The 12,387-nt window shown below is 44.2% G+C and overlaps 1 protein-coding gene across 1 annotated transcript in view; it reads right to left on the bottom strand.

The window, feature by feature from the left end:
* Nucleotides 1-12,387, bottom strand: part of LOC140489401 (growth factor receptor-bound protein 2-like) — a 57,267-nt gene that overhangs the window by 22,025 nt on the left and 22,855 nt on the right. Inside the window, exon 3 of the mRNA XM_072588919.1 lies at nt 2,919-3,010. Within this exon, the coding sequence (XP_072445020.1) occupies nt 2,919-3,010 (92 nt within the window). The remainder of the gene's footprint in view (nt 1-2,918; nt 3,011-12,387) is intronic.

Genomic DNA, 12,387 nt, shown 5'->3' on the forward strand with positions numbered 1-12,387 from the left:
TATACAGGGGCAGATACTCCCTGTGGTGTACACAGGGGCAGATACTCCCTGTGGTGTACACAGAGGCAGATACTCCCTGCGGTATACAAAGAGGCATGTACTCCCTGTGGTGTACACAGGGGCAGATACTCCCTATGGTGTACACAAGGGCAGATACTCCCTGTGGTGTACACAGGGGCAGATACTCCCTATGGTGTATACAGGGGCAGATACTCCCTGTGGTGTACACAGGGGCAGATACTCCCTGTGGTGTACACAGAGGCAGATATTCCCTGTGGTATACAAAGGGGCAGATACTCCCTGTGGCGTTCACAGGGGCAGATACTACCTGTGGTGTACACAGGGGCAGATACTCCCTGTGTTATACAAAAGGGCAGATACTACCTGTGGTGTACACAGAGGCAGATATTCCCAGTGGTATACAAAGGGGCAGATACTCCCTGTGGTGTACACAGGGGCAGATACTACCAATGGTGTACACAGGGCAGATACTCCCTGTGCTATTCTCTATAATACATACAGGGTCTGCTACTCTCCATAACATACACAGTGGCTGCTATTCTCTATAATATACACAGGGACTGCTATTCTCTATAATATATACAGGGGCTGCTATTCTCTTTAATATACACAGGGGCTGCTATTCTCAATAATATACACAGGGACTGCTATTCTCTACAATATACATAGGGGCTGCTATTCTCTATAATATACACAGGGTCTGCTACTCTCCATAACATACACAGCGGCTGCTATTCTCCATAACATACACAGTGGCTGCTATTCTCCATAACATACACAGTGGCTGCTATTCTCTATAATATGCACAGGGATTGCTATTCTCTATAATATACACAGGGACTGCTATTCTCTATAATATATACAGGGACTGCTATTCTCTATCATATGCACAGGCTGCTATTCTCTATAACATACACAGGGACTGCTATTCTCTATAATATATACAGGGACTGCTATTCTCTATCATATGCACAGGCTGCTATTCTCTATAACATACACAGGGACTGCTATTCTCTATAATATATACAGGGGCTGCTATTCTCTATAATATGCACAGGGACTGCTATTCTTGATAATATCCACAGAGGCTGTTATTTTCTATAATATCCATAGGGACTGCTATTCTCTATCATATGCACAGGCTGCTATTCTCTATAACATACACAGGGACTGCTATTCCCTATAATATATACAGGGACTGATATTCTCTATAATATGCACAGGCTGCTATTCTCTATAATATACACAGGGACTGCTATTCTTGATAATGTCCACAGAGGCTGCTATTCTCTATAATATCCACAGAGGCTGCTGTTCTCTATAATATCCACAGGGACTGCTATTCTCTATAATATCCACAGGGACTGCTATTCCCTATAATGCACAGGGACTGCTGTTCTCTATAAGATATACAGGCTGCTATTCTCTATAATATCCACAGGGACTGCTATTCTCTATAATATATACAGGGGCTGTTATTCTCTATAATATGCACAGGGACTGCTATTCTTGATAATATCCACAGAGGCTGTTATTTTCTATAATATCCACAGGGACTGCTATTCTCTATCATATGCACAGGCTGCTATTCTCTATAACATACACAGGGACTGCTATTCCCTATAATATATACAGGGACTGATATTCTCTATAATATATGCAGGGGCTGCTATTCTCTATAATATGCATAGGGACGGCTATTCTCAATAATATCCACAGAGCCTGCTGTTCTCTATAATATACACAGGGACTGCTGTTCTCTATACTATACACATGGGCTGCTATTCCCTATAATATATACAGGAGCTGCTATTCTCTATAATATGCACAGGGACTGATATTCTTGATAATATCCACAGAGGCTGTTATTCTCTATAATACACAGGGACTGCTATTCTCTATAATACACAGGGACTGCTATTCTCTATAATATCCACAGGGACTGCTGTTCTCTATAATATACACAGGGGCTGCTATTCTCTATAATATATACAGGGACTGCTATTCTCTATAATATACACAGGGACTGCTATTCTCTAATATACACAAGGGCTGCTATTTTCTATAATATACACAGGGACTGCTATTCTTGATAATATCCACAGAGGCTGCTATTCTCTAATATACACAAGGGCTGCTATTTTCTATAATATACACAGGGACTGCTATTCTTGATAATATCCACAGAGGCTGCTATTCTTTATAATGCACAGGAGCTGCTATTCTGTATAATATGCACAGGGACTGTTATTCTCGATAATATTCACAGGGACTGCTGTTCTCTATAGTGTACACAGGGACTGATATTCGCTATAATATCTACAGGGACCGTTATTCTCTATAATATCCACAGAGGCTGCTATTCTCTATAATACACAGGGACTGCTATTCTCTATAATATCCACAGGGACTGCTATTCTCGATAATATCCACAGAAGCTGCTATTCTCTATGATACACAAGGGCTGCTATTCTCTATAATATGCACAGGGACTGCTATTCTCTATAATATCCACAGGGACTGCTGTTCTCTATAATATACACAAGGGCTGCTATTCTTTATAATATGCTAAGGGACTGATATTCTCTATAATATCCACAGAGGCTGCTATTCTCTATAATACAGAGGCTGATATTCTTTATAATACACAGGGGCTGCTATTCTCTATAATATCCACAGGGACTGCTGTTCTCTGTAATATACACATGGGCTGCTATTCTCTCCTTTGTGACCTGAAGCTGGTATTCTCTATAACTTATCCAGAAACTGCTATTAATTGGGACTTGCACAGTCTGCTTTCATTCTATTTGAAACTGAGATTATTGAGTTGGTTTTGGAATGTGCGGTTCACTGCACACCATGGTAGTGTCAGTCTGCCGTATATTGCTGGCACCTACCTGGGTACATTGATGTCAATGTAGTTCTTTGGCACAAAGCCTTCATGCCCATGTAGTTCGGCTTTGTACCAGTCATCTTCAGTGCTCAGTACCTGGGAAGAGTGAAATATGCAGGGTTCAGAACAAGTGAAGGATGAGAGTGAAACGTGACTTACTTTTCGGGTTCTGAAGGGACTGGATAATGCTACCGGTGACAAGCCGATTCTCTCTCCCTGCCAAAACCTGAAATGGGTCAAATCAAACTCCATCTGTGCTGGAGAAATAACTTTTCTGGAGGTGAGTGACTAACCTAAGGAAATAATATTATTAAAAGTATATAAAGCCTAATATCCTGAGAGGAAGAATTTCAAGCAAACGTGGGTTTAATAATTGATGCTCTCGAAGGTTGAGAGCTGAGGTCTTGTTACGCCTGAGCGGCGCAATTTATTTATTAATTTATCTATTAATGTGTATTAAGTGTAGTTGTGAGTTCTTTTGTAGAGTAGTATAGTAGCTGGTTTATTGTTTATTGTTGTTATAATGTTATACGTTCATATTTTTGTAATTTTATAATTCTGTAAAGAAATTTTTTTCAATAAAAATATTTTTAAAAATGTATATAAAGAATATCCAGGCAAATGCTGCAGTAACAAACATCAATTCATTCAAACATGAGTAAGAGGCATCTCCTTCAGAGTCAAAGAACACTTTTCCGATCCAATATCGGAATGACTTAAGACGTGAGGTTTTGGTGAATGGAGGTCAGGAGGAAGAGGTTGATGGACCTTGAGGTTGGGAGTGGGTGAGGGGGGAGAGATCCCCTCATGTCTGAATCTGTCATAGATTGATTTGTAGAAATTGATCACCAGGGTTTTGTTAATAACTTCCTTATCATTGGATCATGGGGCCAGCAGAATGGGAGAGGGTGAAGCAAATGAACCTTTATTTTTAACTTGAGTTTTTAAAAATTCAGTCACAGGACGTGGGCATCATTGGCTGGGCCAGCATTTATTATCCCTGGAGGTAGGTTTGCCCGCTGAGCTGGAAATGAACCTTCCAGGTCAGTGAGTAAACCTACATCCAGAACCTCAATCTGAGTTACAAATCTTCTCAAAACTCGCTAATTTATTATCAATCCCTAATAGCCCCTTGCGAAGATGTTGGTGAGCTGCAGTACAGCCAGGCGGTCCATTTAGTTTCATTTCTTTGGGGTAAGCCTGTAGCAGCCAGCGCTAAGACACAGTCAGTGATGGCTGGGGCACTTAGTATTTCAGGTCCAAAGCTGTTCTGGTATGAATTTCTGTTCCTCCAGTAATTGCCGGTAAAGACCTGGTAAATGTGAGCAGACTCCATTATTGGGGGGTGCCAAATGATATTTCCTTCTGGGGATTGTTGACTTCTTGTGTAGAGTGTCTGTAGTGACCGGAATGAGGGCCAAGTGGATTTTGTTGAGTATGAGTTCCCTGATTGGGGCTGTTAACCTGGGGCCAATCAGGGAGCCCTGGCTGACAGATATAAACAGGAGTGTAGATAGTCTCCTCACTTGAAGGAATAACTCTAAGCTATCTGGTCAGAGTCCATGTACCATGTGCATATAAATAAAGGGTGACTTGGTGATAGGATACCGGCCTCTGTGGAGTTATTTCATTGTCCCTGGTCAGTTCCCTCAACATGAGGTTGAGTGTAAACTAGGAATCTGGACTAAAAGCAGAAATTGCTGGAGAAACTATTGTCACTGACATTTACACAACAAGTGATCAGGTAACGGGTGTGGTTTTTGGCCGGGGTCGGGGAGGGAGTCCAACACCAATGAGGAGAACCCCAACTGCATCATGGGACTGCACCCCAGAAACTTCTGATTGGCTCCATCCTAAAAGAGTTGCTAACACAAGAACACACAATTTTAAGGTCATTGGCAAGAGAACTAGATCTGACATAGAATAGCATTGTGGAGTGGTTACACCACCATAAATAGAGGCCATTGAGCCCATCGAGTCAGTGCTGCATTCCAGTCAGTCCCATTCCTTCCCTCGCTCCATCTCTGTCATGTTGAAAGTTTATTTCCCTCAAGTGGCCATCAAAGTTCTTTTTAAAATTATTTATCACAATCACTAGCAATGTTCCGTCTCAAGTATAAGTGTATACAGACAATTGAGGGTCTCTCTCTCTCTCTCTATCTCACACACACAATGCACAATTAAAACTAAATGAGAGGGAACATTGGTTATTGCCACTTCCACCTCCCTCACAGACAGAAGGTTCCAGATCATTCCGACTCATTGAAATGCAGAATGATTACAGCACAGGAGGAGGCCATTCAGCCCGAGTCACAGCAACCCTCCAAAGAGCATCCCATCCAGACCCACTCCCCTACCCTAGAACTCTGCATTAACCGGCACATCTTTGGACTGTGGGAAGAAACCAGAGCACCCGGAGGAAGCCCACACAGACATGGGGAAAATGTGCAAACTCCACACAGACAGTCGCCTAAGGTTGGAATCGAACCTGGTGCTGTGAGACAGCAATGCTAACCACTGAGCCACCATGCTTGCCCAGTTCATACAAGCTCTCTGCCAGAACAATCAATCTCCCTGCACTCCCCCACCATTTCTTCATGGACCTGGATTCTTTTTCCCTCTTTATCCAAGTTCCTTTTGAAAGTCTCAGTGGAACTTGCCCTCACAACAGGACATCTCAGACCCAAAACTACTCACTGGAGAGAAATGTTTGAGGGGAAAAAAAGCGAGGTCTTAGTGAGTTACTGTGACCTGGAACACATTGCCTGAAAGGAGAATGGAAGAATATTCAGTTGGAACTTTAAAGAAAAGAGTTTTCGGGCGAAGGGGAGGATGCAGGGCTTTGAGTATGGGGTTGCAAAGAGTCAGTAGAGGCACCACAGGCTGAATGGCCTCACTTGCAATATGATTCTTCAAAGGCTTGAATGTGCAGCTTCTTGCAGAGTTTTATCTCTGAACAGGCAGCTCTAGCCCGAGAATTTTCTCAGAATCGTCTGGTGCAGGATTATCGACAGTGCACCTGTGTAGCCCCAGACCACAGCCAGTGCTAAGCTTCCTTCACCCAAAGCCCTGCACTTGTCTCCCTCACAGGCTCTGCTTCCTGACACCATCTGATAGGGCACACACACGCTGGTAGCACACTCTCGCTTATCATCAGCTCGATCTTTGACAAGCAGAGCTGCTGCTATTGCATCCAGACAGTGTGTATATGTCCGTGTGAGTGTGTGTCTGTCTGTATGAGTGTGTGTGTGTGTCTGTATGAGTGCGTGTATGCACGTGTCTGTGTGAGTGTGTGCGCATGTGTGTCTGTCTGTGTATGTGCGTGAGTATGTGGTGTGCTATATTACCTCTCAATCGTCACAATCTTCCTTTTCTCTCCCTCACGGGAGAACCTGGGGCAGAAGGTATATCCCACCCCACTCCACCCCTGAGGTGGTAACAGGCCGCAATGAAGAACTGAACCAACTCTCAGTTAAACTCAACAGGGGTCAAAGATTCTCTGAAGGATGTGAAAGACTATTTGTCAATTCAAGAAGAATGTTCCTGATGACCTGCGAGTCCAGAACCAGGGGTCACAGTCTGAGGATACGGGGGGAGGCCATTGGGACTGAGATGAGGAGAAATGTCTTCCCCCAGAGAGTGGGGAGCCTGGGGAATTCTCTGCCACAGAAAGCAGTTGAGGGCAAAACATTGCATGTTTTCAAGATAGAGTTAGATATAGGTCTTAGGTCTAAAGGGGTCAAAGAGTACGGAGAGAAAGCAGGAACAGGGGACAGAGTTGGATGATCAGCCATGATCATACTGAATTGTGGAGCAGGCTTGAAGGGCTGAATGGCCTACTCCTGCTTGTATTTTCTGTTTTTATGTTTCAATCATCAACTTCCAGGCTTACTTTAGTCACTGTCAACCTACAGATTAGCTGCATTCTTGGATTCAGTTTCATAATGTTCCTGGTGGAATCCACCACTAAAGAGAGTCAATGGGCCGAAGGGCCTTTGTCTATGCTGTTGACATCGATAACAAGTAGGTGGAATTGACAGACAGTGGATGGCAATGGGAGTGGGAACCCTGGCTGAATTCTCCCTCCATAGCCGTGTGATAGTGAAATACCCAGAGCCACACTATTAGAGACCAGAAACATATAGTAATCTACAGAGGGGATAGTGACTTCACTCAATGAACACTTTTTAGTAGAATTTATTCATGGGATGGTGAGGCCAGCATTTATCACATTGCTGTGGGTTTGGAGTCACATGTAGGTCAGATCAGGTAAGGAAGGCAGATTTCCTTCCCTTGTGAACTGCATGGGATATGAACATCCTGGCCCAATCTGGCCTACATGTGACTCCAAACTCACAGCAATGGAGTTAACTCTTACCTGCCCTCTGAAATGGCCCAAGCAAGACACTTGGTTCAAGGTGAACTCAGAAATAGGCAACAAATACTGGCCTGGCCCACGGGATCAACACAAATAAGGAAAAACCCACTGCATGTCAGGGACAGCATGGGCTTAGATACTGAGTAAAGCTCTCTCTTCACTGTCCCTGTCAAACTCATCCAGGAGAGGGACAGCACGGGGTAGATAGTAATGCACTGATGGGATAGATTGGGCGCTTTGTTTAATACATTGCAATTTGAAAGTTGATCGCCTAACACTGCTTCACTCCCTCAGTCAATACTCTGAGGAAGTCCCGCACTGTTGGACGGTCAGTGCTGAGGGAGTGCCGCACTGTCGCAGGGTCAGCACTGCCATAGGTCAGTGCTGAGGGAGTGCCGCACTGTCAGAGGGTCAGTGCTGAGGGAGTGCCACACTGTTGGAGGGTCAGTGCTGAGGGAGTGCCGCATTGTCGGACTTGCTGTCTTTTAACTGAGGCTCTGTTTTCTCAGATGGGTGTAGAAGTGACACAATGTTACTGGAGAGCAGGGGTATTAGTTCTCACTGGTTCTGGATGTGTTTTCATCGTTTGACGAATGTAGCTAAAGAGACATACTCTCTTCATCACCTCGTGGTGTATTTTCTTATTGGGTAAAATGAAGCTGGGATACCCAAGTCTGACTGGAACTGCAGAACAAGAAATTAGATTAGATTATATTAGATCACTTACAGTGTGGAAACAGGCCCTTCGGCCCAACAAGTCCACACCGTCCCGCCGAAGCGTAACCCACCCATACCCCTACATCTACATTTACCCCTTACCTAATACTATGGGCAATTTAGCATGGCCAATTCACCTGGCCTGCACATCTTTGGACTGTGGGAGGAAACCGGAGCACCCGGAGGAAACCCACGCAGACACGGGGAGAACGTGCAAACCCCACACAGTCAGTCGCCTGAGGCAGGAATTGAACCCGGGTCTCAGGCGCTGTGAGGCAGCAGTGCTAACCACTGTGCCACCGTGCCGCCCACTGGGCGCTTTGTTTAATACATTGCAATTTGAAAGTTGATCGCCTAACACTGCTTCACTGGATGGTGCTGGATGTAGTTTTGCTCGCTGAGCTGGAAGGTTTGTTTTCAGACGTTTTGACACCAGACTAGGTAACATCATCAGTGAGCCTCCAGTGAAGCACTGGTGGTATGGCCACTTTTCATTTATGTGTTTAGGTTTCCTTGGGTTGGTGAAGTCATTTCCTGTAATGATGTCATTTCAGTGGTGACACCATTTCCTGTTCTTTTTCTCAGGCAGTGATAAATGGGATTCAAGTCAATGTGTTTGTTGGTAGAGTTCCGATTGGAATGCCATGCTTCTAGGAATTCTCGTCTGGGACTGGGACTGGGATTGGGACAACACATCTATTCTAGGACAAGCCAAACAGAGACACGCACAAGAATGCCTAGGAGCATGGCACTCCAAGAGGAACTCTATCAACAAACACATTGACTTGGATCCCATTTACCACCCCCTGAGAAAAAGAACAAGAAATTACATCCAGAACTTCAACCTGAGTTACAAATCTTCTCAAAACCTGTTAGGAAATGGTGCATTCAGAATTAAGCAACAACTTCATTGGTTTTATATTTACATGAATAGATATAATATACTCATAATGGATGTAGGTTTGCTCGCTGAGCTGAAAGGTTCATTTCCAGATGTTTCGTTACCTTACTAGGTAACATCTTCAGTGGACCTCATGTGAAGCAATGCTGAAAATTCCTACTTTCTATTCATACTTCGCCTGAGGCCCACTAAAGATGTTACCTATTAGGGTAATGAAACGTTTGGAAATGAACCTTCCAGATCAGTGAGCAAACCTACATCCAAAATCACAAACTGAGCTACAAATCTTCTCAAAACTCATTAATACTCATATTATACAATTAATCAGTAGAATTGGGGTTTGTGTTGTATGCACTGGAATAAAAGTGACTAGAAATGTTTAATACCTGGACTCTTCCCAACCAATAGTTAACCCGTGGGATTTTGCTGTGTGCCTTTAGATTAGATTCGATTACTTACAGTGTGGAAACAGGCCCTTCGGCCCAACAAGTCCACACCGCCCCGCCGAAGCGCAACCCACCCATACCCCTACATTTACCCCTTACCTAACACTACGGTCAATTTAGCATGGCCAATTCACCTGACCTGCACATCTTTGGAGTGTGGGAGGAAACCGGAGCACCCGGAGGAAACCCACGCAGACACGGGGAGAATGTGCAAACTCCACACAGAGAGTCGCCTGAGGCGGGAATTGAACCCGGGTCTCTTGCGCTGTGAGGCAGCAGTGCTAACCACTGTGCCACCGTGCTGCCTTTTGAGTATCCTAAATGTCAATGGTGTCCACACTTTTGAAAAAAAAATCTGTATCGGGTATAATGGTGCTTTGGGGTTGCCTGATAGTGCTGGAGGCTGTCTTGATAGGATTGCCAGTCCAGGGACAGATAATCGTTGTTTGGATTGGATTAGGACACAGGTCAGCCCCGATCGCATTGTCAGGGCAGGACAGGATGAGGGTCCTGCCTGCTTTTCCTGCATTATTCTTTCTTGCTTGCACTACTTAAACTTTTCAAAGCCTGATTAGATTGTCCCGGCTTCAGCTCTTCAGACACAGAATACTGTAATCTGACATCGACATTTTGAGGCAGCTAACACTCTGTACTACAGGCACGCCCCTCTCTCTCTCTGAACAGTCTGTGGCCCTCTTGTATGAGAAACTTGGATTCTCTCAGACTAAAATGCAAAACTGAGAGTGCGTTGCAGCTTCTGTTAAATGCACCAATCTCCACAGTGCAAACCAATATCACTCCATCGCCTCTGAAAGTAATCATTTTACTCCTCAGCATGTAACCACAAGAGCAGCAAAATGCCTAGTAAATGCTGACACACCCTGATCATGCTGCTGGCCGATGGGCAGAAGATTGCAGTAAACTTTGAGCACAGCAAGCTCCCACAAGCAACAAAGGACCGAAAGAATAAAAGTGAAATCCTGCAGATGCAGAAAATCTGAAATTTAAAAAAAACAGACAGCACTGGAGAAACTCAGCAGGCCTGGCAGAATTGGAGAAACAAGATCCACAGCTTGAGTCTGTTATGACTCTTCTTTTGAATCGGTTTAGTTCTGACGGAGGGTCAGTGTTGAGTGCGCACCGTACTGTCAGAGGGTCAGTGCTGAGTGCGTGCCGCACTGTCAGAGGGTCAGTGCTGAGTGCGTGCCGCACTGTCAGAGGGTCAGTGCTGAGTGCGTGCCGCACTGTCAGAGGGTCAGTGCTGAGTGCGTGCCTCACTGTCAGAGGGTCAGTGCTGAGGGAGTGCCGCACTGTCGGAGGGTCACGCACTGCTGCCTGTGTGAAAAAGTTCCCCCTCAGGTCCCTTTCAAATCTTTCCCCTCTCACCTTAAACCTATGCCCTCTAGTTTTGGACTCCCCCACCCGAGGAAAAAGAACTTGTCTATTTAACCTATCCATGCCCCTCATGATTTTATAAACCTCTATCAGACTCTGATGCTCCAGGGAAAACAGACTCAGCCTGTTCAGCCTCTCCCTGTAGCTCAAACCCTCCAACCCTGGCAACATCCTTGTAAATCTTTTTTGAACCCTTTCAAGTTTAGCAACATCCTTCCTATAGAAGGGTGACCAGAACTGTACACAGTATTCTAAAAGTGGCTTCACCAAAGTCCTGTGCAGACACATCATGACTTCTCAACTCCTATACATGTTGGCCAGGTCAGATAAGGATGGTAGAGTTCCTTCTTTAAAGAAAGGGAACCAGATCCTTTTTCAACAACAACAACAACTGAACAGCTTTCTAAATTCCAAAATTTGCTATTTTCAAATTGAACCATCTGCCTTGGTCAGAGATGAACTCACAGACCCCAAAATATTATGGTAAAACAGCTTTAACATTGTGACATATTCCAAGCCTCTTAATTGGAGCATTATCAAAATTGGCGCTGGAAATTAGGACTACTCCCACATCATGAACAAATATTTTAAAAAGTTCAGCCAGCCCTTGTATCCGGAGTTAATAAGCAATGCATGGCATAATGAAACAGGCTGTCACCTTGCTGAGAAATATCAGTATGTCTCATTCTGAGTGTGAACAGACTGTCACAATGTGGCTGCTGTATTCCTGAGCAAATTTACAATGAATGTTCAGTGCTTTCACTGTGTTTTTGGCATGAATCTTGCATCTATCTTTGGTCACCATACAATATTTTATCCAAAAGTGACTTCCAACTGCACAAAAACTGACAGCGAATTGGCTGATTTGCACCATTGAGGGGCCTTCCATCTAGTTTATGAATATCAAGGAACAGGAATAGGCCACTCGGCCCTTCAATCCTGCTGCCCCATTCAATAAGATCATGCCTGGCCTAGTTTTAACCTCATTCTACATTCCTGCGTATCTCCGATAATCTTTCATCCCCTCGGTCATCAAGGAGCTATCTCCCTCAGCCTTCAAAATACTTAAAGAAGTTTGTATCCCCTGCCGTATGAGGAAGGAAATTCCAAAGACTCACAACTCTCTGAGAGAAACAAATGTTTCCTCCTGTCTGTGTTAAATGGGCGCTCCCTTATTTTTAAACATTGAGCCCTAGTCCTAGATTCTCCCACAAGAGGAAACATCCTTTCCACATTCACACAGTCAATTCCTCTCAGGATCTGAGATATTTCAATTAAATCACCTCTAACTCTTCTAAAAACCAGAGGATACAGGGCCCAGCCTGTCTCATCTTTCCTCATCAGGCAATCCATTTACTCCAGAGATTAATCTAATAAAGCTTCTCTGAATTGCTTCCAACACATTAACTTTCAGCTTCACAGCGCAGTACTGGAAACAGGGATTCTTATTTTGGGGTAACTTGTGGAAACTTGAGAACAGTTTCAATTGAATCGATTGATAATGTACTTTCCCTCCTGGTTTGGGTTCAGGCTGGGGAGCTCAGGAAAGAGAAGTTCATGGATGTGAAATGTCCACTCTCAGAGGGAGCAGACAGCTAAAGAGTAATTACTTTACACAGAGAGTTATTGGAGTCTA

This window comes from Chiloscyllium punctatum, chromosome 18 (genome assembly GCF_047496795.1).
Source record: "Chiloscyllium punctatum isolate Juve2018m chromosome 18, sChiPun1.3, whole genome shotgun sequence".
In the NCBI taxonomy this organism is placed as follows: Eukaryota; Metazoa; Chordata; class Chondrichthyes; order Orectolobiformes; family Hemiscylliidae; genus Chiloscyllium; species Chiloscyllium punctatum.